A 21,894-nucleotide genomic window follows, 5' to 3' on the forward strand; every position below is an offset into this window, starting at 1 on the left:
CTTATGCTCTAATAAATTTGTTAGTCTCTAAGGTGCCACAAGTACTCTTGTTCTTTTTGCGGATACAGACTAACACGGCTGCTACTCTGAAAAAGATCTTGGGTTTATCCAAATCTGGTAGAGCAGGGACTTGAACCCATGCCTCAAGCCAGTGCTGCAGCAACTGGGTTATAAGGTCAGTTTCTACTATTGGAGCTGTTTTCCCCTTTGTATGAATCATTAAATATCCATTGGTCCAAGTAGAGACTGACTCCATAGCCTGGTCGTTAGTGTGCTAGTTTGGAACAGACTTCAGTTCAAGTCTTTGCTCCAAATCAGGCATACCAGGGTGTCTCACACTACCAGGCTATTAGTTATTTTAAGGTGGCCTTGTGCTCTCTCTTTATGATTCCATCCTGGACCTGAATAATCTTCTCATCAGAAAGTTAATTAACACTGGCACATTTTCATGAAACTTTTTGGTTTCGACAGAAAAAAAAAGTTGCCAACATTTTTTCATCCAGCTGTAATATCTCCTAATACACCTCCCAAGCCTTCCATCTACTGTCCTATGGATCTTCCACTAGCTCTTGCTTTTTACCTGCATGATACTCCTTATGATTTTCTCTCCTTAAGGGCCTGATCTAAAGTATATTAAAGACACTGGTATTCATATCAAGCCTGAAATCAGGCCATTCCAGTGAATGATGCCATTGCCTGGCTACCTCCTTACCTTAAGCCTTTTGCCAGAAATCCTTACCACTTGTTTTGTTTTAGTTAACATTCTGGAATGATGGCTGGGTGTGATTTTTAAAATCAAAGATTTATTCTAAAAACAGTTACAAAAACAATTAAGAAAAAAAATCATTAGATTCCTTAAATCCACAATACAAGTGAATGCAATTTTAGGTCACAAATCCTGATTTATTAAATCTATACCAATTTCCTACACACTAGTATTAGAAGCTTTAGGGTCTTATACCAGTTCTTTTATATACAGTTGATTATACAAGTTTTTCTACCCCCATAGCTAAAATTTCTGCTTTAAAACTTCATCATACAGTAAAAAAGATATATGTATTCCCAGTGTGGCCATTCACCATCTGCTTAAGCAAATACACTTAAAGATACTTCTACAATTGTGATAAAGTGACAGCAGATCTAAGAGCACACAGAGCTCAGATTCTTAAATGATGATTGTACAGCTGTAGTTTGCATCATTAGGGACCAATAAAATCTTTATGTTCCATTTGAATGGCAAGGACCTTTATCGAAGAGAAACTGAAATGGGCAAATAAAGAAATGATCCATTCAGCAGTTGTTTTAAATTTAGGAGTGCTAATGAAACAAACTTCTTAACCATAATTAGTATTTAGCACTGGAAAGGTATTTTCTCACTTTCATATGTTCCTATCAATGTATCAAAACTTACCATTTTAATCCCCCCCCGTGTTTTTCCCACTTTCCTGTGGGAAAACTATTATATAAGCAGAAGCAAATTCCAGATTCTTAAAAGCAATGCAATTAGAGTTCTCTGTGTGTTTAAAGGATTTCATTTTAAACTTATCAAAGAGATGTTTGGGAAAATGCTAAGTTCTTTGTGTCTTCCTTGCACAGTGGAATTTCCTAGAACATGGAGAGTCAAAATGCTTTAATTTCTTATTCACAGATACTAAACACTCAGTACTTTTGCTTTTTCTAATCTACACAAATATAACCTTACTAAATAGCTATAACATTACTATTAAAACAAGAAGAAAAACAAAGGCTTCAGTGTAGTATATGGTTATTGGCAGCCTCAGCAATAATCCCTTAGAGAGCACTGCTAAGAACCCTATTGCTTTAGGTTGACATCAGCAGTTTTTCCAAGTGAATGCATTTTTTTCTTCTCTCACAGATTCAGCAGTCCTGGTCTCTAAATATTTCAACCATCTGCTCCAGCCCTCAGGGAGACAAACTTTTCAGCCAATATACAGTTCAGAACTTAATTGTGACACAACCAAATAAAGATAAATGCAAAAATTGCAAACCCTATCCATTACGAATGAAAGTATTTGTATGCTTGTACTTTAGCTTATGTCATGCGGTGACATTTTAACCTGTTTTTGTTGTAATATGTTTCAATTTGTTTCTTTTATTTGCTTCTAACAGTTTTAAATTAAATCAATGTTATCATTACAGACAGACAGAAAACCAGTGAATCTAATTAGTGTGTATTTGCTCAATTTGTTATGAGTTTCATTTAATATTCACTTCAAGTATAAAGAAAGCACATTTTCTAGGACAATTGGCCATAGAAATGTTTTTCAATCTCAAATAACCACTCTTCTGGAGAATGAGTTTCTTTATAAAATAAGAAAATCAATCTCTGTCTCTCTCTCTCTTTGTGGCTTAGTTCTGCTGCCATTGAAGTTAATGGGAGTTTTGCCATTGATTTCAATGGAAGAAGGTTCAGATCCCAGCAAAAAAAATAAAAAGAACTAAATTAATATTGAGGCTAACAAACCTGTTTTGTTGTTCTGGAAAGAATTTCTTAAAAACAATTTCTGCCATCAGAGTCACGTGGCCAACTCATATTGACTTCAGTAGGAACCATGTATGGATATCAGAAAACAGTGTAGTCCTTCAGTAGTGTAATTTCTTTTGTTTCTAGATTATGTTACAGAAAGTAAAATGAAGAAAGAATTCTATAAAGAAGATGTTCTTTAAAGTATTAAATTTGACTCTTTCCCCTGGACCTGCTTTCTCTACCACATCAAGTTATTATCCTGGCCTTACTCAGAGCCTTTTGTTATTGTTCCAGGATTAGCTACACCTCTGTCCTGTTGTGGTCTCTGAGTGCAGTCCCCTCAGATGTCAGGCCTTGTGCCTTCACCTACATCCTGGGGGGCCTTTACCTATCTTAAAGAGATTTTTTCCTTCCTCCCTTCCCGCCCCTCCCCACCCCCCCAGACAGCCCTCTAATGAGTTACCCAATAACCAGACCAACATATAGTATTCATAAATTATTACAGAGCGGCTTCAAATCCATCAGACCTTATATGAATCTGCCCTCCCTGCCTTCCTAACCTAAACTCTTAGTGAGTCAGCTCAAACCTTGATATAAGTCTACATGCCCGATTCAGCCATCCCTATGCTAAAAGTTCACTAGTGTGCATTAATGTAGTGTAACTTGTTTATTTTAGACCAATTCTGCAATCTGTCAAGGTCATTTTGAATTCCAATTCTATCCTCCAAAGTGTTTGTAACCCCTCCCAGCTTGGTGTCCTCACCAGATTTTATAAGTGTAGTCTCCGCTCCACTATCCAAATCTTTCAAGTAAATGTCAAATAGTACCATATCCAAGACAGGTCCCTGCAGGACCCCATTAGATACATCAACTCAATTTGACAGTGAACCATTGATAGCTACTCTTTAAGTACAGGCTTACATCCAGTTATGCATTCACCTTATAGCAATTTCACATACACCACATTCCATTAGCTTTCTTATGAGAATGAAATGGGGGACTGTGTCAAAAGCCTTACTACAATCACATCTACTGCTTCCCCCTCCCCCCTCCATTAAGCCAGTAACCCCATCAAAGAAGGAAATTAGGTTGATTTGGCATAATTTGTTCTAGACAAAGCCATGCTGGCAATTCCTTATCTTATTATCCTTGAGGTGTTTACTAATTGATTGTTTAATCATTTGTTCCACTATTTTTCCAGCTATTGAAGTTAGACTAGTCAGCCTATAATTCCTTATGTCCTCTTTGTTTCCCCTTTTAAAGATAGGTACTACGTTTGCTCTTCTCCAGTCTTTTTGGACTTCACCCATTCTCCATGAGTTCTCGAAGATGATCACTAACAGTTAACTTTTAGTTACATTATACCAGGGGTTCTCAAACTGGGGGTTGGGACCCCTCAGGGGCTTGGGATGTCATTACATGGGGGGGGTCATGAGCTGTCAACCTCCACCCCAAACCCCTCTTGCCTCCAGCATTTATAATGGTGTTAAATATATTTAAGAGTGTGTTTAATTTATTAGGGGGTCACACTCAGAGGCTTGCATTGTGAAAGGGGTTGCCAGTAAAAAAGTTTGAGACCCACTGCATTATACCCTGATCCATCACAGCTGCACATCACCTCTCACTTCCTGGGTGACCATGTTTGAATTGTGTGGAACATGGCTCTGGAATGGGAGAGAGACAATGGGACTGTACACCTGATACTCTTCGCTCTGATCAAGTAGGTGAAGAGTGGAAAGGAAGGGATGTGTAGCAGTCAGAGCCATATCTCTAGCCTTGCACATTCCAACCAATGGAGCTGAGGAGGGAGGAAAGGAAGGGTACAGGCCACTAATCAGCCACAACATCATTGTAAACTGTCAGTGGAAGTCAACCATTTGAACCGAGAAATACATGGTTTTTATATCAGATTATTAAAACCCTGTTACTCCCAACAACCACGAGCAAAACCACATTCAACTCTTACAGCATGTTAACCAACAGAACTGCAGTATGCAAATTAACTAGTAACTAGTCTGCATTATCCCTGATAATATCGCACCTTCCAAGTCCTATTGTTACTCTCCTGAAATCAAACTACTCATTATTTAACAAACAAAAAAGATAGAAGTTTTCTTCTCTCTCACTATTTTTCCCTCTTTTTTTCTAAAAAAAAAAAAAAATCAATAAAATAAAATAAAAAATCAAAAAAAAAACCAACAAAACATTTCTGCCCTTGGCAGGCCAGACAATCTAGCTACAAAAAGTGGAGAGAGAGCAGCCCGAACTGATCAATATTCTGAACAGCAGTGCAAACTTCCAGAGCTAATTCCATGCAGCCTTGTCAGCTGGAGGCATTTTAAACTGCAAATGTGGGGACCAACGATAGGAGAAGTAATAAATAAGCAGGAAGGGGGTGCGAGGTCACTTTTCACGGGTCCCTTTCCATCAAAAATCTTCTAATAGTTTTCTTCTTTTATATACTTGAAGACTAAGAAAAAGGCTGTGTCTCTCAGCTCTGACATCTTGAACCAGATGTGCCTCACACGATGTTGTGAACAAATTAGGATTGTCATGATAGCATGTAAATGGGAAGAGTATGGAAAACCGTACAAGACACGCTTGTAACGTATATGCTCTATCCAGTCCAAATTTGCTCTCCTGACAGTTAAGTACCTCTTACTCAGCACAATTTGTGTGTGTGTTTATATGCCTATTTACTCTATTATTAATGAAAGAAGCTGTTGCTATGACTGCTATGTCATATACCAGCTAACTCTGAGTTACAGCGATTTTCCAATACGTCATGTAAATGTGGAAATGTATCCAACTGTTAAGATCTTTACAGGCCAAAAATATGTTATATTAATCAGACATAGTTCCTCAGATTTGATGATAATTCTGGCATGACTTTAATTAAAACTAAAGAAACCATGTTGTTTGCCTTGTATTAGCTGACGTGCATCAGCTAAATGCTTTGTTATTCTGAACTCTGAAAAATACATTTCATGTCAAAGTCTGTGTAAAGAATAAATTTTCTTTGTTACATTTAAATTTATGATTGGATAGTTCAATTTTAATTTGATTTACTATCCCTTTTCACTATCCCACATTCTCTCTGATTAAAAGTAACCATTTTGATAAAAACCTGTACCAGGAGTTACACCTGACAGAGCGCTGAAGTTGACAGAGCAGGCAGAATGTTGATACATTGTTGGCCACTCTTGCCTATGTTTTTTCTGTGTTAGGAGAAACACCCCCAAAGTAAAGATTGCTGATATTTATTTTAAAACACTAAACTAAGTGTTTGTTTTCACTTTTTAATCATTTTGTTTTAGATGAAAGTTGCCCAGGTGTTGAAGCCCCATGTACCACATCAGCCCTGCTCTGCCTTTCAAGTAGCTTGGGGGAGGTGGGTGGAGCAATCACTCAGCAGGCTCTACACCACTGGTGCTGTGACAAGTGGCTCTACAGTGACCCTGAATTGGCTAATATATAGGGAGAGCTAAGGATTGGTCTCCCGGATCTCCACTATCATGGATCCCATGTCCCAATTACCCTTCACAAGGTACAGAGTGGATCTGTGTTGTAGTAGCAAAACTTAACCGTTGATTCTGGTACAGAGAAGGAAGTTGGATTCTAACTCACCCAGAACTCTTCACACAGGGTTTGACTACATGTGTTATATTCTGGATGGGAAGAGAATGGGGAAAGGGAATTTCATCCTTTTTGAAAAAAATCTAGTACCTTGTAGACCAATTTATAAATAATGTTATATATGTTCTAGCTCCTGCACATGGTAAATATTATGTGATCTTCAGAAAAGAATGAACAAGACAAAGATCTTGTTTGCTCACAATATATTAGTGAAATCAAACTATACTAGTTTTGGAGAATTACTGTATTGCACTTGACATGTATGTAGGTGTTTTTAAGCATTAGTGAAACTATTTGTGCAGATACAGTATCACCACTTGAAATTAAATCCACAAAGTGATAAAGCTCATGAATCTTGCTAAATCTTCTAATACCCTGTTCTTTCAGACAAAAACCTCACTTCAGTTATCCATGCCTTTGTCAGGTTGCAAATGGATTACTGCATTGTGCTCTACAACAGCTACATATAAAGCCTTTTCCAAAACATGAAACAATGCATAATGCAACTGAAGTAATTCCTGCCAACAGCTCTCTGGTTTAAATGGGAAAGGATTGGTAGGAGAGAAATTTTCAACTCTGGTACTTGGTTCAGTGTCCAGATATGTGTTGGCCTTCAGAGCATGTTGGGAGGCCTATTTTCCAGGCTCTTTCTGAGGGAGTGAACTGAGTAGGATTGTGGATGATAGATCTTATTGGTGGTGGGTGCAGAAGTTGTGGGGATGTTAAATGGAGCAAAAGCAGAGCTTTATTTGGAGCAGACCAAAGTGTTTTATATAGATATCGGTCCAACAGATATTTTTCTTAAGTGATGTATACAGCAGCTGAAACTTAGACAAGTGCACTTGATTAATCAAGCTACATAATTATACAATAAAATAAATAAAGTCCAAAAAGAACAATATTATCATGTTCAATCTAATTATTTATAAACATTAACCCCACCTGGATGAATATTGCTTGTTAAAATCTAAAACATGCTACATTAATAGGTGAATAAAGAATCTCACATAAACCACAGTTTAAATTATCCTATATTCTAAAAACCCAAAACACAGCTTTAACCTTATTTATCTACAAACTACATCTGCCAGCAGCTCAGACTAAATGCATGTGACCATTACTCATTGTAAAAAGACCTCTTTTACCAGTTGCTGAGAGATTAGTTTTAGAAATATACAGATTCCAGTTCTGATGTAGATCCTTTCCTATCCATTAGGGTTCAGACAATCTAACCTCTGTACTGTTTGTTGCAGCTACAGTGACTGACTGCATACTAATCCAGAATTTACAACCTTGGAGGCACTTCTTATAAGTATAACCTGTGGCATCAAGCAGAGATAAGATGCCTTGTCAGATTGTTTGCACAAAACATCTGCAGTATAAACCAGTTGAAGAATAAAGTCACTTCATTCTGCTTGTTTGTCATTGTTTTAAACAGGTTACGTTATGTTTGCTTCTTCCTCTTATCCTATCAACTGGGGTTGGGTCATCATGCAAACATCCACTATCTTTGTCTGTTTGATGAGGCCTTAAGATCCATTTATGATTTTCTTTGGTGCAATCCATCCATTGCTTCTTCAGCTTTCCTCGGGGTCTCTTTTCTACCACCCTCTCCTGCCATGCTATCGTGACCAGGTGTCTTTAATTCATCCTCTGCATTCATCCAAATCAGCAAAGTCGTTGCTTCCTGGATTTTGTCAGCCACATCACAGACTGACTTTCATCCTAATATTTTCATTTCCAATCCTGTCTCTTCATGCAACTCCTCTTGTGGCACAAAGACATCTCATTTCAAATATTGTAGGTGTTGAATCTGTGATCTCTATTGCCTATGCTTCTGCACCATACTACAGGGTACACCATTATTCTATTAAACAGTTTCTCTTTTAGTCTCAATGGCATACCCGAGATGTCATTCCACACTGTTCCAACACCCTCGAATCTGGACGGTATCTCACATTAAAGCTCACCATCTTCCATGTCCTGGCCACGAAGGTACTTGAACTGGTGAGTCTGGTTTCTTCTCACATTAATCATTATGTCCAGTCACACTGTGGCTCCTTTTACTTACCCACACAACCTCAGTCTTAGACATGCTCATTTTCATCCCATGCCTGCACAGCTGGTCATACTACTGGCTTATTATTTCCTCTAGATTTTCTTTTGAGGATGCCCTTATTGCTAGGTTGTCTGCATATAGCAGGTTCTCACCAGTAGCGTAGCTAGCGGGGTGCAGAGGAAACAGCCGCTTCCCCTCTGCACACTTTGCAAAAGCGGCGCCTTTGCAAAAGCAGCCAGAGAAGGTGGGGGGCACAGGCTGGCTGTGGCCTGGCAGCCGCGGCCGGAGGAGCGGGAGGGCGGCGCAGGCTGGCTGTGGCCCGGCAGCCGTGGCTGGAGGAGCGAGGAGGGGGGTGCAGGCTGGCGGCGGGCCAGCAGCTGCAGCCGGAGGAGCAAGGGGGGGCGCAGCATGGCGGCCGGGCAGCCGGAGCCGGAGGAGCCATGGGGGGGGGGGGGGGGGGGGGGGCCCGAGGGGCCAGCCCAGGGGGGGGGGGGGCGTGGAGCGGCCTGAGGAGGAGCGGGGGGGCGTGGCCAGAGGAGGAGCCAAGGGGGGCGCCTTTTTTAGGTTTGCTCCCCCTCCTCTTAAAAGCTGGCTACGCCACTGGTTCTCACCTTTTCCCACTTGGGTCTTCCTGCTGACATAGCCCATCAATATGATAAATAGCAGCAATTTAGGGCCAACCCTTGGCACTGTCCGGCTTTCACTTCAAAGAGACTTGTTCAGATCACTGTTTTAGGTGATCTATATAGGGCATTCACCACAGTTATTAAATCCTCAGATGCTCCATGTTTCCCCAGCACTGGTACAAGCATCCTTCTATCCCCTTTATTATGTCTTTTTTAAGTCTATAAAAGCCAGGATGCTAACCTGCTGGTAGAATAGTCATTTCTCTACCCCTTGATGAATTACAAACATGCTATCTGTGGCTCCCTGTCCTTTCCTAACCCAAACTGTTATTGTCTGAGGAGGGATTCCACCATTCTCCTAATACTAGCACCCAGAATCCATTCCAGTACCTTCATCTCATACAACAAGAGCTTTATCCCTCAATACCTTCCACATTCATGAGTACTTACCTTATGTATTAGTCCAGGATAAACTTGGACCAGTCTTCAGGAATTCTCTTACCTTGCCATACAACTTTAACCACTCTGCTCATCCACTTTATACCTCTGTTGTCAAAGACTTTCACTAGATCTGTCATCCCTTCATCAGGTCCCACTGCCTTACCAGTCTTCATTTCCTGGACTGTATTTCTCACCTCTACCTCTGTTATATCAGACTCAGGCACCACATTAGGATCAGAAGTTGGAAACGCCACCCTAAAGGAGTTTGCCTCATTTAAGGCCTTGTCTACACTACCAATTTGTGTCAACACAATAAAAAAAAAAAAATCACAATTTTGTGTTCACTTGCTCCCTCTGTCGGCAGATCGTGTCCACAGTGGGGGCATGATCATGGACAGTGTGAGCAATGTACTGTGGGTACCTATCCCACAGTCCTTCTGTTGCTAGGTGTTGTGAGATGACCATGTGGATTGCAGCGCATCTCAGGACAGTGCTAAATGTCCCGTGATGCATTGTTTTCTGTCCCAGCACTCCATGGGCTTACAGTTTTCATGGCATTTTTTCAATGGCCCACCTTTGCTGTGCACCTTGGAATCTTTGTGAGAAGGATGGATCCCGCACTGCTCTCCTATGCTCTGTTAAGTATCATGAAGACATTCGGATGGCAGTGCAGTTAATCATGAAGTTCCTAACTGAAGAAGGCTGGGGGTGGGGCGCTCTACATTGGGAAAAGAGCACTCTACAAGGGTTCCGGTGCAGCCAACTAGGGAAAAAATTATAAAATTCTCCCTCACTTTTCCACAGGCAGGGGCCACTGTAGTAGATATCTCACTGCTGAGTGTAAGCAAGGAAGCAAGGGTACATCTACTCTGCACTTGTGGCTTCCACCCTGCTCCCTATTCTGCTTGCCTATGTGCCACTTTGGTCCCTACACAAGTGATTACCGAATGGCATGGGAAAGTCTCCTACAAAAGGGGGAAGGAACAAAGCTGCTCTGCCACGGAACCTTCGGCAGAGGATTACTTTCCTGGAGATCTCGTGAAATCTCAGCGTGCACCCTGTTCCGCCGTACCAATTAGCTGCACAGAGAAATGTCCAACTCACAGAAATATAGCCAGCCTCCCACATTTCTATGCCCTGAACCCACCTCCACACTACACAAGCCACAGCCACTTACCAGGCGTCTCATCTCCTGCTTCTTGCTCCCCGGAAAGCAACTGCTGAAACTGGCTAGCTACCTCTGGAGTGGAGAACAGTTCCTGGCTGCCTGCCCCGGAGTGAGGAGGAGGGAGCACTGATCAGGAAGCCACAGCACAGCTGTCCTGCTCCAGCCTTCTGCTGGTTGACCCATGTGCTTTCAACTGGCCAGCAGCCACTTCCCTGTGAGGCAGAATGGGCAAATATGCAGATGTACTAGCTGCCTTATTCCTTACACCTTTCTTCCCCGCTGATCAAACATTCCAGGTTACACGTAGGAATAATTTCTTTGTGACCTTGGTTACCTGAAGAAGGGTTCATCAAGTAGCAGCTAGCCTAGTTTATGTTATTGAAACGGGTGTATCAGCCACAGTATATAACAGGCCTGATATCTGTGCCTGTTTTTCCTTTCACTTTGCAACTCTGAGAAGGTTCATCCATCCATCCCACATGATACAGAAAGAAAACAATGTCTATAAAAGGATGCACAGCATGAACAAGAGGAGAAGGAAGGGCCGTCAGAGGAAAATGAGAGGAGGAAAGGTCCTTAGGTCTCAGAGGGGAAAAGAGCAGTGAAGACTTCCAGGGCTGTTTGAGGGGGGGGGAGGGGGGAAGAGGCAAAACTGGAAAGTCCCTCCGGGTGTGGCTAGCAGTGGGGAAAGAGGAAGGAGTCTCACCGGTCCTGTATACATTTGCAGAGATCTAAACGCATAATATTTATATTGATATTTACTCAATATTTCATACTTATTTAACTTCCCCTTAACTCTGCCTCTCACTGCAGTCCCCATGGAGGAGGCATATCTGAGAGAGTTTCACCATTACTGTGCTCAATTCTACTCCTGTTCCCACATTTACCTGCCCCTAGGCTGGCCACCATCCAAGTCTGTAAAGCCTATCTGCATTACAGCACTATGAATCTGGAATGAGAGACCGAGACACAGATTAGCTCCCCACAAAAAGAGTCTTGTACTATTCCCAGTTACATTTGTGCAATTGCAGGGGAGCACAAACAAGCACATGGCAGATACAGCCTCCTTCCTGCTCCCTCTCTCTCCCCCATTCCACAAACTGTGAATGTTAAGGTGACACACACACACTTCATAGCTGGACCCCCGAGGGCCTGTGAACCATAGGTTGAAAATCACTAACCTAGAGATTATGAGCTACTAGAGTATTTATAAATCATGTGTTTGCAGTGAACAAAATGCTTTTGACTAAAAAAAAAAAAAAAAAGGTCTCTTGATGCCACCCTGTCACTATATTGTTCCCAAACCTGCTAATAGAACAGCAACCATCCCTAGCAACCATGAAATAAAATACAATCGCTTCAAACCCAATGCACAAAATTTAAGCTGAGTAAAACTATGGGCTAGAAATGTCCAAAAAAAAATAAATAAATAAAAAAGAGACAGACATCAAATTCAGTATCTAAGTGTTGCAAGTAGAAAAATAATCTCAGCAAAATAATAAAATAAACAAAGAATCTTGCCAGTAGCAATTTAGTGAAAAAATAAATAGTCTTCTGTAGTATCTCAGTGGACAGGAATCTTCTAAAAAAATAGTAAAAAAGAAAAAACAATTTTAGATACAAGTGTGTCTGCTTTTAAACTACCAATAGGCTAAAAATATTAAGTATTGCCTTTGATATGTTTTGAATGATACAAGAAATACATACACAGAAATACACAAATGCCACTTTGTGTATATTGTCTCATCTATTTCAAATCACATCAAATTTAATATTTATCACAGGTAGCAGAAAGATCAGCCAACATATTGCATTTTTATGCCAGGATCTGAAAAGTGTTAGAATCAGGTAAAATGGAAAACAGAAACCTCAAAAAAGATTTAGTGAAATTAAAATGTATTGCAATGAAAAGTGGGCCCAAATATTCCAACTCTGAAAATCAACCTCCTAAATTTTGAAGGGAATTCATATCTGAACTCATTCAACTGATTTTGTTTCTAAAGCAATCGGGGCAAAGAGGAGTGTCAGACTCCAAGCAATTCTCACAAATTTTCCAGCATTTGGGCCACAAACACACTACAAAACTGCCCAAAGGATTTTAGTCCTATTTGTGGCTTCAATACTGTCAACACTTTATCCATCACGTCTATAAATATGGGCACCATGCCTCACAGGTTTGGCCATTTGAGTGGTGATGGCACTGAATCAGCAGCTCAGGCAGACAACTTAGAATAAGAGCTTCTCCAGAAGAATAAAAAGGTAAACAAGGATAAAAATTCCATGCCATGTGGCATTTTGTACAGAAATCCATATTACAAGAGAACTGCAGGCAGGTCTGTGATGCAACATAAGTGAAAAAGAAATACCTAGTGTTTCCAGTCTACCATTTAAATAAAACTTTATCAAAGTTACTGACATGGATTTAGTGAGGCCAACACACAGTGCAGTGCATGTGACAAAGGAGGAAAAACTTTAACTAAAGTCTCTTTGATGTCCAGTTTTGGACACTCGCCATCTACTGTGTGTTACACATCAGTTGTATCATTTGATGACGTCACTGCTCAATCACACAGTTCATTGTCTCACACATAAAAGAAGTCTAGTTCCCAAGTGAAAGAACAATTCTAGCCTTCTAAACTTGCCAGACAGCCATTAGCTCTAGCTGAGAATACATGCTGCAAAGATGCTGGCAGAAGCACAGAGTAGAGCAGTTCTAATCAATTGAAATCACCACCCACTGGGGGTTATTAAAGGTAGGTTGGCAACAGATAGCAGGGGGTTATTTATTATTATCCTCCTTCTCTTCTTCCTCAAATAGTGCAGTCAGCCAGCCGTTTATCAGTTCTCCCACTACACCAGTCAAAAGCAATTCTGGGGCACAAAGCATATGGCCCGAGATCAGGGACATCATCGAGGGTGGCCTATCTGTGGTCTCTACACACAAAGTGTCCTTTCAGCCAGCCAGCCAGCCAAACAGGCAGCAGGAGCACAACAGAGCTCACAAGCTCAGCCTGCTGACATCAGAAAGATGATTTTCAACTTCTCATTTTGTCTTATATTGTCTACTTCAGTTCACCAGGCATAACGCCCTTTCCCTAATCTAACCCAGTTCTTCATGCCCGTCATCAACCTCTCTTTTCCTTCCTTCTCTTCCCACTCTCCATCATCTTTTTTTCCCTCTTATCTTCAAAAAAGCTTAAAAAGTAATTGTCCAGAAACTGCAAACTAAAATTTTATCACATATAATCACCATGTAGTATGCAAAACAAATCAAGCCAACCCTATGATCTATTTTATCAAACATTTCTGCTCCCATCTCCTTACTCTCCTACTGACCGTAATCACTTCTTGGTACGTTCTTAGAATGTAAGTTCTGTGGGGCACAGACCAGGTCTTTCAAACATTCTCCTAATTGCTGAGGATATTTAAGGTTTGATATCATTAATAGCAGTTTTAAGCATTCACATATGGTGAAAGGTTGATCACATTTCTGACAGTGGTAGCTGTACATTGTATTCATTGACTAGAGATACTTGACTCTGCAGCTGAGTAACTCTGGCTCAGAAGATACTGATGAGGAATATGATCCTACTTTCTGAGTGTTTCATACAGAGGTTAGTTTCCCAGCAGAGTACATTTGTCCCCAAACCTCAGAAGGCATATAGATCAACATCTAACAAAACCGTCAGTGTAAGGCCATGCTGCTGAATTATTGTTGTGTGTCCAATGGCTATACAGCTATGCTAGTAAAAACTGGTGAGAAATTATGCAAAAGGGAAGAAATTAGTTTTGGTTTAGAATTTCTATTATCTTAATGCATCTGATTCGTGTTATAGAGTGTGCTGTTTGCCTAAGAACTCAATCAACAGAGAAAGAAAAGGAAACAAATTATCCCTTCTCCTTTGATTGCTATTTGATACTAGTGCAGTCCAATGCCCAGGAGACACAAGGTTTCATTTGTGGTTGGAAAGGAAGGTGGCAGAGGACAGTGGTCCAATGAGTCTTCCCATGGCCATATCAGAACATTCTTTATCAAAGACACTGGAGAGAGGAGAACAACTGATCTGTTGCTTCTGCTGCTGTCAGTTCACTTAGCATACCCACATAGACTGACAGCTTGCCACTGGGGCCAATACAAAAATGTGTCGAACTGCTTTAGAGACAAATAATTTATATTATAAACAAGAAAGATGTGGATATCTAAAGATCTGCATTGCATCAAAACATAAGCAGAGGGACTGACTCCATCTCCTCAAAAGCTCACAGGCCCTACATACATATTTCAAAGATATTTCAGGTATTAGTATAGAATGTTATTCCTTCTGTCTACAGGGCAACATACTGACCTCAGACAAGACAAGCGATTCTCTGTGATTTCAATGGAAGTTTCCAAACATAAACCAAAAGGGTTGAGGTTTTTTTGGTCTAATATGTCACTCCCTCAACCTCACATATAAACACACCACTCTGTTCAAAGGGCAATTTCCACATCACTAAGCCGAAGTTCAAGATCAATTTGAAAATTATTCAAATATACATTGTACTATTTTAACAATTATAGCTACTGAGCCGTTATTGTTTGTGATGCTAATTGAGGTGCACAGAGCATTTGCTTGTGTGATTTTCATTCTCTACTCACTGAATGGCAAGTGGTTTTCTGTGTAGCCGTGTTCCTTATAAAAGGGGTCATTCTCAATTATTTTGTTTTAGGATTTATATTCAGTTTCTGTCTGAAGCTTTAAATTTAAAGCTCAAGCAAGTAAATTTTGTTTTGTAACAGATTGACCTTGTGTCAGAGTTGGAAAAAAATGTGCTTGTTAGAAACAACTGTATGGATTAGATCAGTTATAAAAAGTTATAGGAAAATAACGAAGTAAATGCCTGCCTAGTCTGAAAACTGAATGACACAGAAATTGACATGACATAGGCATGACACAGAAATTGAAATATTTATATTAAAGCATCATTTGAAATGCATCTATGATACCAATGACAATAGATGCTGTTGTATTGGATCTTGAATGGAAACAGTTAAAAAGGTTATTTCCTACTAAAAAATTAATAAATCTCTATGAGTAAACACTACCTGTGATAACACAGGAGTGTTTAACTGTTTTCTGCATTTAGTTTCAAAATAATTAAACATGCTTTATAATCAGTGGTAGATTAAGACCAGATCCTCTGTGCATGAGGATCCAGGCTCTGCCACTGCAGAGGACCTGCCTAACAACCCAGCTAAGGGCAGCTGACGGTTATGGAATTCTTTTCTAAAGACACGATCTATTCAGGTTCTGACTGTTAGTTCTTGGCCTTCCATGCAAGAAAACTTCCTTAGCTCTTAAGTTTTTGTCTGCTGACTAAGTCAAGGGCATTGCCCTACTGAGCACATCCTGGGAATTCTGTAAGATGATATGGTCGATGAAGCAGAACTACTACAGGTGGAAGAAATCCCTCTCTCTCTCTCTCGTTCCACAAAGGTAGGTGAAAGGTGGGTGGGAATCCAGCCCCCATAACTTCAGCCTTTCAGAAATGATGCATTCTCCTTACAAGACCTTCCTTTCTGCATTCTCTCTCTCTGAATTGGCTGCTGTATAACAGCTTCCTACACCCTGCTTCCTGTTATAATGGTGGTAACAGAGGCACTAGAAAGTGACTGTACTATGTGGTGGTGGGCTGCAGAACGGGAAAATGTTCAATGATTTTAAAAACAAATTCAGAAAACAAAACAGGCCATCCTTTAAATTAATTAAAAGAGAGCTATGTCTACAATTTCAACTGTTCTGAACTGCAATGCAACCGTTTAATATCTAGAGGTCATATTATGCCATTCATGTGCAAAGGTTCCTACTTAAATAAATAAAAAAAATGAACAACATGATATGCCCCAATGAAATTAACAAAAACAGGTAGTGGAAAAACAATGTTTGTCAAATTGCCACCAGTCTCACCTGTGCAACCTCAATGAAGTCAGAGTTTGACCCAGTGTTCACTCCAGTCTTGTGGAGCTAAGCCAACAAAAGTGCAGTAAAACTTCTAACAGCATTTGTCTAGCACTCCCAGTAGACCTTCTAAAATAGACTGTTGGTATAATATTCTGCATGTGAGAAACACCATTGCAATGACTGGACTGGTTACCACATTCTAAACTAGCTGAAACTTCTAAGTGATCTTCAAGGATACCACATGGAGGGCACATAGGAATAATTCATCTGGTGGTGATAAAGCATGGATAATTGGTTCATAACTCCAAGAGATCACAATCTCATTTTTTAAAAGTTAGAAAGCAACATTTTCCCCAGGAAGAAAAAAAACACATGATGTAGAGCAGCTTTTTTATATTGTACATGATGCAGTGTGCTGTACTCATTTTAGCCATTACATGCTTATTAGTAATAAGTTATTACTACAAAGAAGATAAAGTTATAGGGACAATTTCAGTTATTTAATAAATCTTTCTACACCGTAAAGTGTAGTGGAAAACACAGGAGTGAAAATTTTAACATGTAATATTTGCATAAATTTATACCACACTGCAAGTAATTCTAAGATTTAAAATATATGCAAAAATCTTGGAATCTCTCTTAATTTCTAGGACATACAATTATTATTTTATTTAAATGTGCCTAGATGTTGCCTAGTTGTATTGTTTTATGTGAAATGGAACTCTCTTTTCTGAGTTTTTAGTGGACATCTTCATGTAGTGGTTATTTTCATATTCATTGCTGGATCACTGAACAGTTCACACTTGCTTATATAGGGCAAGTATTTGTAAACATAACTTATCACAAAAATGTTAATAAAGTAATGTCAGTTGCAAAAAGCACACAAAGTCATTCAATCTAATCAGGCCATTAAGAGTGCCTCATTTGAAAAGCAGCTTTTCTTGAAAAGCCATCTGCTTCTCTCTGCTTTAAACAAGAAAAAGCCACACAATGCAGAATTCAGAAAAAAATACATTAAAATACTTCCATCATCTACATCAGTACATACAAACATTGTTAAATCAGGGACTGTATTGGTGGTGTTCTAGGAGCCTCAAAGCTGCCCTTCAGTTGCATAAAATGGAGCAGGATGTGACGACTCTTATCTTTAAGATGATAGATGTAGCTGCTGCCAACTGCCGTCTCTCAGCATTCGGTGTGGTCTCCAATTTACAAGCAGCTCTGCACAGGGGGACTCCTGCACCCACATGGAACCCCATGCAAGTCTTTGATTGTATTTTGTGTCACTGGCATGAATTTATACTGCATGTTGAGACTACCACCCCATGTTAATGATGAACACTGTCATCAGCTACATTTGTATAGCTCTTTGGGTATATTGGTCCCAGAGCCACACTTTGACTTACCCAGGTTTATACAAACTGTTTTCAGAGGATATTGAGTAAAATGAAAAAACAGCTGCAAGAAATCTCTAGAGTGAAATACTTGTCAAATCAACTTTTTGCATCACTTCTTCACAATACACTCTGTGCAGTCTCACTGGTGCTTTAATTGAATTGCTTCAAAATATGTACCTGATAAGAGTATTCCAGACTTTGTCCAACCACTTACCTTTGAAGAAGCAGTCTTCATTGTGAACGATGGTAACCTTTTGCTTTTTCAAGCAGGCAGCCCTGTGCACTTCACAATGGTTTTTATAGAATTCTCCATCAGAACCACACACAGGCTTGTAGTGAGATTTGCAGTGTTCCATGCATGCACATTCAGCTTGGCCAATCTCTCTGTTAACAACACAGTGCCTGCCTAGACCACAGTATTTATTTTCACAAGATCCAAAGGGGCCATCCTGATCAACATGCCCTGAGGAAAAGAAAAAAAAAAACAGTTATGAATTTACATGTAATCATCTGACAACCAGGACAATATACAACACCTGGCCTGCAGGTTTTCTTTGACAACAGAAATTGGAGCCCAATGAATCTAATATAAATTGTTACATACCACAGTAGAAAGAATTGTCTTGTGATGTGCATGGGTGAGAATTGTGACATGAAAAAGCATAGTTCTGCAATCCACAGAGTAGGTTACTCTGTAAGGGTTACTACGATTGGGGCATTGTTTTACTTTAAATCCTCTGATTTTATCAAGTCAGTATCCTCTGAATCTTTTAAGGCTGTTTGCATACTTTGTATAAGAAGTGAGAACCCAGTTATAATGCAATGTCCTATTGGGAGAATACCTGCAGCCAAATAGGATGTTTAAGGTTTCTGAAAGAGGCAGACTTTAGAATACCAGTGTTTAGAAAATTAGGAAATGTAATCTATGGCTGATGAAGAAACATTGATATACCATAGCATAAGAAGAGTTGATGACAATATACTGCAGATAGTCTGCAGTTCTTTTGTTAAGTAAATTGTAACCATAAGACCAATTAGCAATACTTTTAAATTCCACTACTGTTCTCACTATAATTTCAAGAAGCTTGAAAATAATGTATTTCTCCCATGCCCTATATGAATTATTTGTTGTATGCACTTACTTTAAAGATTCTGCATTTAAGCCAACCCTCAGTCAATTGCAATTGTGGGTCCTCTTTTCCTTTTTCTTTTTAAACTCTGAGCCTCAGTAGAAGATTTGAACACTGTAACTTCCAACTTAATAGCCCAATTTTGGAGTAGCTGACTTTACTTTTGTGTGTGAGAACTTCATTTTAAATGGCAGCTATAAACCAAATTGGGGGATGAAGAGGAATGTTTGTTCTTAAAAGTATTGACATCTGAATATTTCAAGAAAGAAAGGAATTCACTATTTAAAAAAATCAAAACACTATTCTCACTAGTTCTTTCCCCTTCTCTCACCTACCTTCCTATTAAGAAAAATAACCACCTCTCCCACCAGATTAGGATAGCCACTTCCTTCCCCTCATTCGCTCTTTGCTTCTTTCTCAGACCAACCCATTTTTCTGGTCTCTCTTCCTCATTTGCTCCTCTCTTCCCCCCACTTCTCTTCTGTATTCCTTACTGCTCATATACTCTGTTCCAATTATCCTGCTCTGATTTTCTCTTCCTTATTCTCCACTGTTTTGTATGCTGTCATCTGTCCCCTTCTCTCCCATTTGCTTCTCTAGTGCATACATAATGTCCAACCTTGAAAACAGTATCTCTACTCCACATATGTGAGACCCACCTTGATCATTCAAAGCATTTACAAAAATCAGGCCTTCAAAACAATTTTACTAATATGTTGGCAAATTAGCCAAAAGTGCTAAATAGAGCAGAAAAGGACTGCAAGACTGAAAGGTTTTGGTGCAGGTTTTACTATGGTATCTCTAGGGCAATCGTGTTATAAAATAACAATATTCTTCTGTTGTCTATAGAACAAGGCCTTTATTTTTCTGCTCCACTACTACTTATGCTGACTGTTTAGATACTTATGTCAGGTAGTGAGCATGAGAGCCCACTTTACTCTTTACAAGGCCTGCAAAGAGCAGTGGAAGGGGCGAATGCTCTTCCTCACACAAAAAATAACCTGATAAATTGCAGCTATGGATTCCACAGAAGGGAAGAGTAGCAGCCTAATATGTCTAGTAGGCTTCAAACTGAGTATCAGTGATGTGAAAAAAAACTGGATACAGTGCGCATTTATAGTACAACATCAAATCTGGTATTCCTAAAACTAGCAATTCAGATAAACTGGTTGCATTAGAAAATTAGCCATTTTTTAGGAGTTAATGATCTGTTTTACACCACATGCAAACGTACAGATTCTAAGTAGCTTCAATACAATTAAACAAAATGTAATTAATCCATACAAGCATCCTTTTGGATCTCATATTATGTAAATGAATGGTGAGAACATGGCCTTTCTGACTGTAATTATCCATGACTAATGTGAAACATAGTTCAGCCTGAGATTAAATCAATTTAATCTGATTATCATGACTAGGTATACATTCAGTTGTCATACACTAAATGAATTGCAATCAGGAGCAACCAATAACTTTGCATAATTTACTCTTCTTAAAAGATATTTTCACTCTAAATCATGCCAACTTTTACAAGTCTTCTTTTTAAAAAAAATCTACTACAATACTTCATATCACTGGAATGGTTTACTATATAGATATTAAAAAGCCACAAGCAATTGTATCAAAAAGGCTGATAGAAAAATAACCTGTACAAAAACAAGAACAGAACTGCCATGTATAATATACAATATTCACTATCCCATAACATCAATAATAATAAACACAAGAAAACACCTCTCTTTATTGGAATAACCCAGTGCAGGGTTCTGCAAACTCCATCAGATTCTCCCTGCAGATGTTTTTTAGTGGTGTTTTTAGAGTTTGCTTTTCACTCCCAGAATGAGCAAGACGTTAGTTCCCAAAGTGGTACATGCTCCAAACTCTCTCCTGGCTCTCTGCCCCTTTGTAACTCTTTCCAGTCCCTCTCCAGATCCATGCTGGACTCTGCTGCCAGCCAATATCCCCAGTGGTCTCAGAGTGTGAAAGGCAATGCTGCCTTAGATAGCATAAAATTGAGGTTCTACTACGAAAATTGAGAACTTCGTACTCAACATATATGCTCCCTGAGTGCATTCGGTCTCATGCTGACTTCAATGACTAAAATACGTTTTTATTACTTTTTACAATCGTCTTGTTAGTCCTATAGAACTAATACAGCTAAGACTTGGGTTCTTTCCTTTCCTGTGCATCAGCACAACTGGTTTTTTAAGTTTCAATAACAGGGCCAATAAACTGCGTCTGTGCCAACCCCCTGAAGGCAATTGGTGTATACAGGTGTCCCTGAGGGAAGAACACAAAGGCAATGGGGAAATGAAGACACAGTTTGGCCTAAAGTATTTTATTACTGGTGATGATGCATTAGAAGGAAAAAAAACCCAGCCAGCCTGACTCAGACGCCAGGCTTAGTTCATAGGGTTGGTAATTAGGAAATTTGCTCATAAACTGAACACATGTTAATTAATTAATATTAAGAAAAAATAACCATGGTTATCCATTAAGCCATCATAAACAGCTACTTTTCAGAAGAGAACCACACTAATTTAGGTGGAGATTTACCACAGGATAGGGTAATGACACAGAGATAACAACCACTTGGCCCCACTGTCTCCCATACAGGGCCGGCTCCAGGCACCAGCCAACCAAGCATGTGCTTGGGGCGGCGCCTGGAGGGGGGCGGCCCGGCGGGGCGCTCCGGCCCGAGAGCGGTGCCGCGACCGGGCTCGCCGCCCTCCCCGCGGCGCTCCGGCCGCCAGGGAGAGCGGAGCCGCAGCGGGCTCGCCGCCCTCCCCCGGTGCTCTGGCCGCCGGGGGCTCTCTGGCCGCCGGGGAGAGCGGAGAGCCCCAGCCGGGCTCTTCGCCCTGCTCCCGGCGCTCTGGCCGCAGGGGGCTCTCCGCCCTCCCCCCGGAGCTCTGGCTGCCGGGGGGAGAGCGGAGAGCCCCAGCCGGGCTTGCCGCCCTCCCCCTGGCGCTCTGGCCGCCAGGGGCTCTCTCGCCGCCGGGGAGAGCGG

At 40.3% G+C, this 21,894-nt stretch overlaps 1 protein-coding gene across 2 annotated transcripts in view; it reads right to left on the reverse strand.

Moving 5' to 3' along the window:
* FSTL5 (follistatin like 5) overlaps positions 1-21,894 on the reverse strand; it is a 529,446-nt gene that overhangs the window by 366,631 nt on the left and 140,921 nt on the right. For both annotated transcript variants that reach the window (XM_024211556.2, XM_024211555.2), the window contains exon 3: positions 17,972-18,220. In XM_024211556.2, the coding sequence (XP_024067324.2) occupies positions 17,972-18,220 (249 nt within the window). The remainder of the gene's footprint in view (positions 1-17,971; positions 18,221-21,894) is intronic.

Source organism: Terrapene carolina, unplaced genomic scaffold (genome assembly GCF_002925995.2).
Source record: "Terrapene carolina triunguis isolate 2854851 unplaced genomic scaffold, T_m_triunguis-2.0 Scaffold66, whole genome shotgun sequence".
NCBI lineage: Eukaryota > Metazoa > Chordata > Testudines > Emydidae > Terrapene > Terrapene triunguis.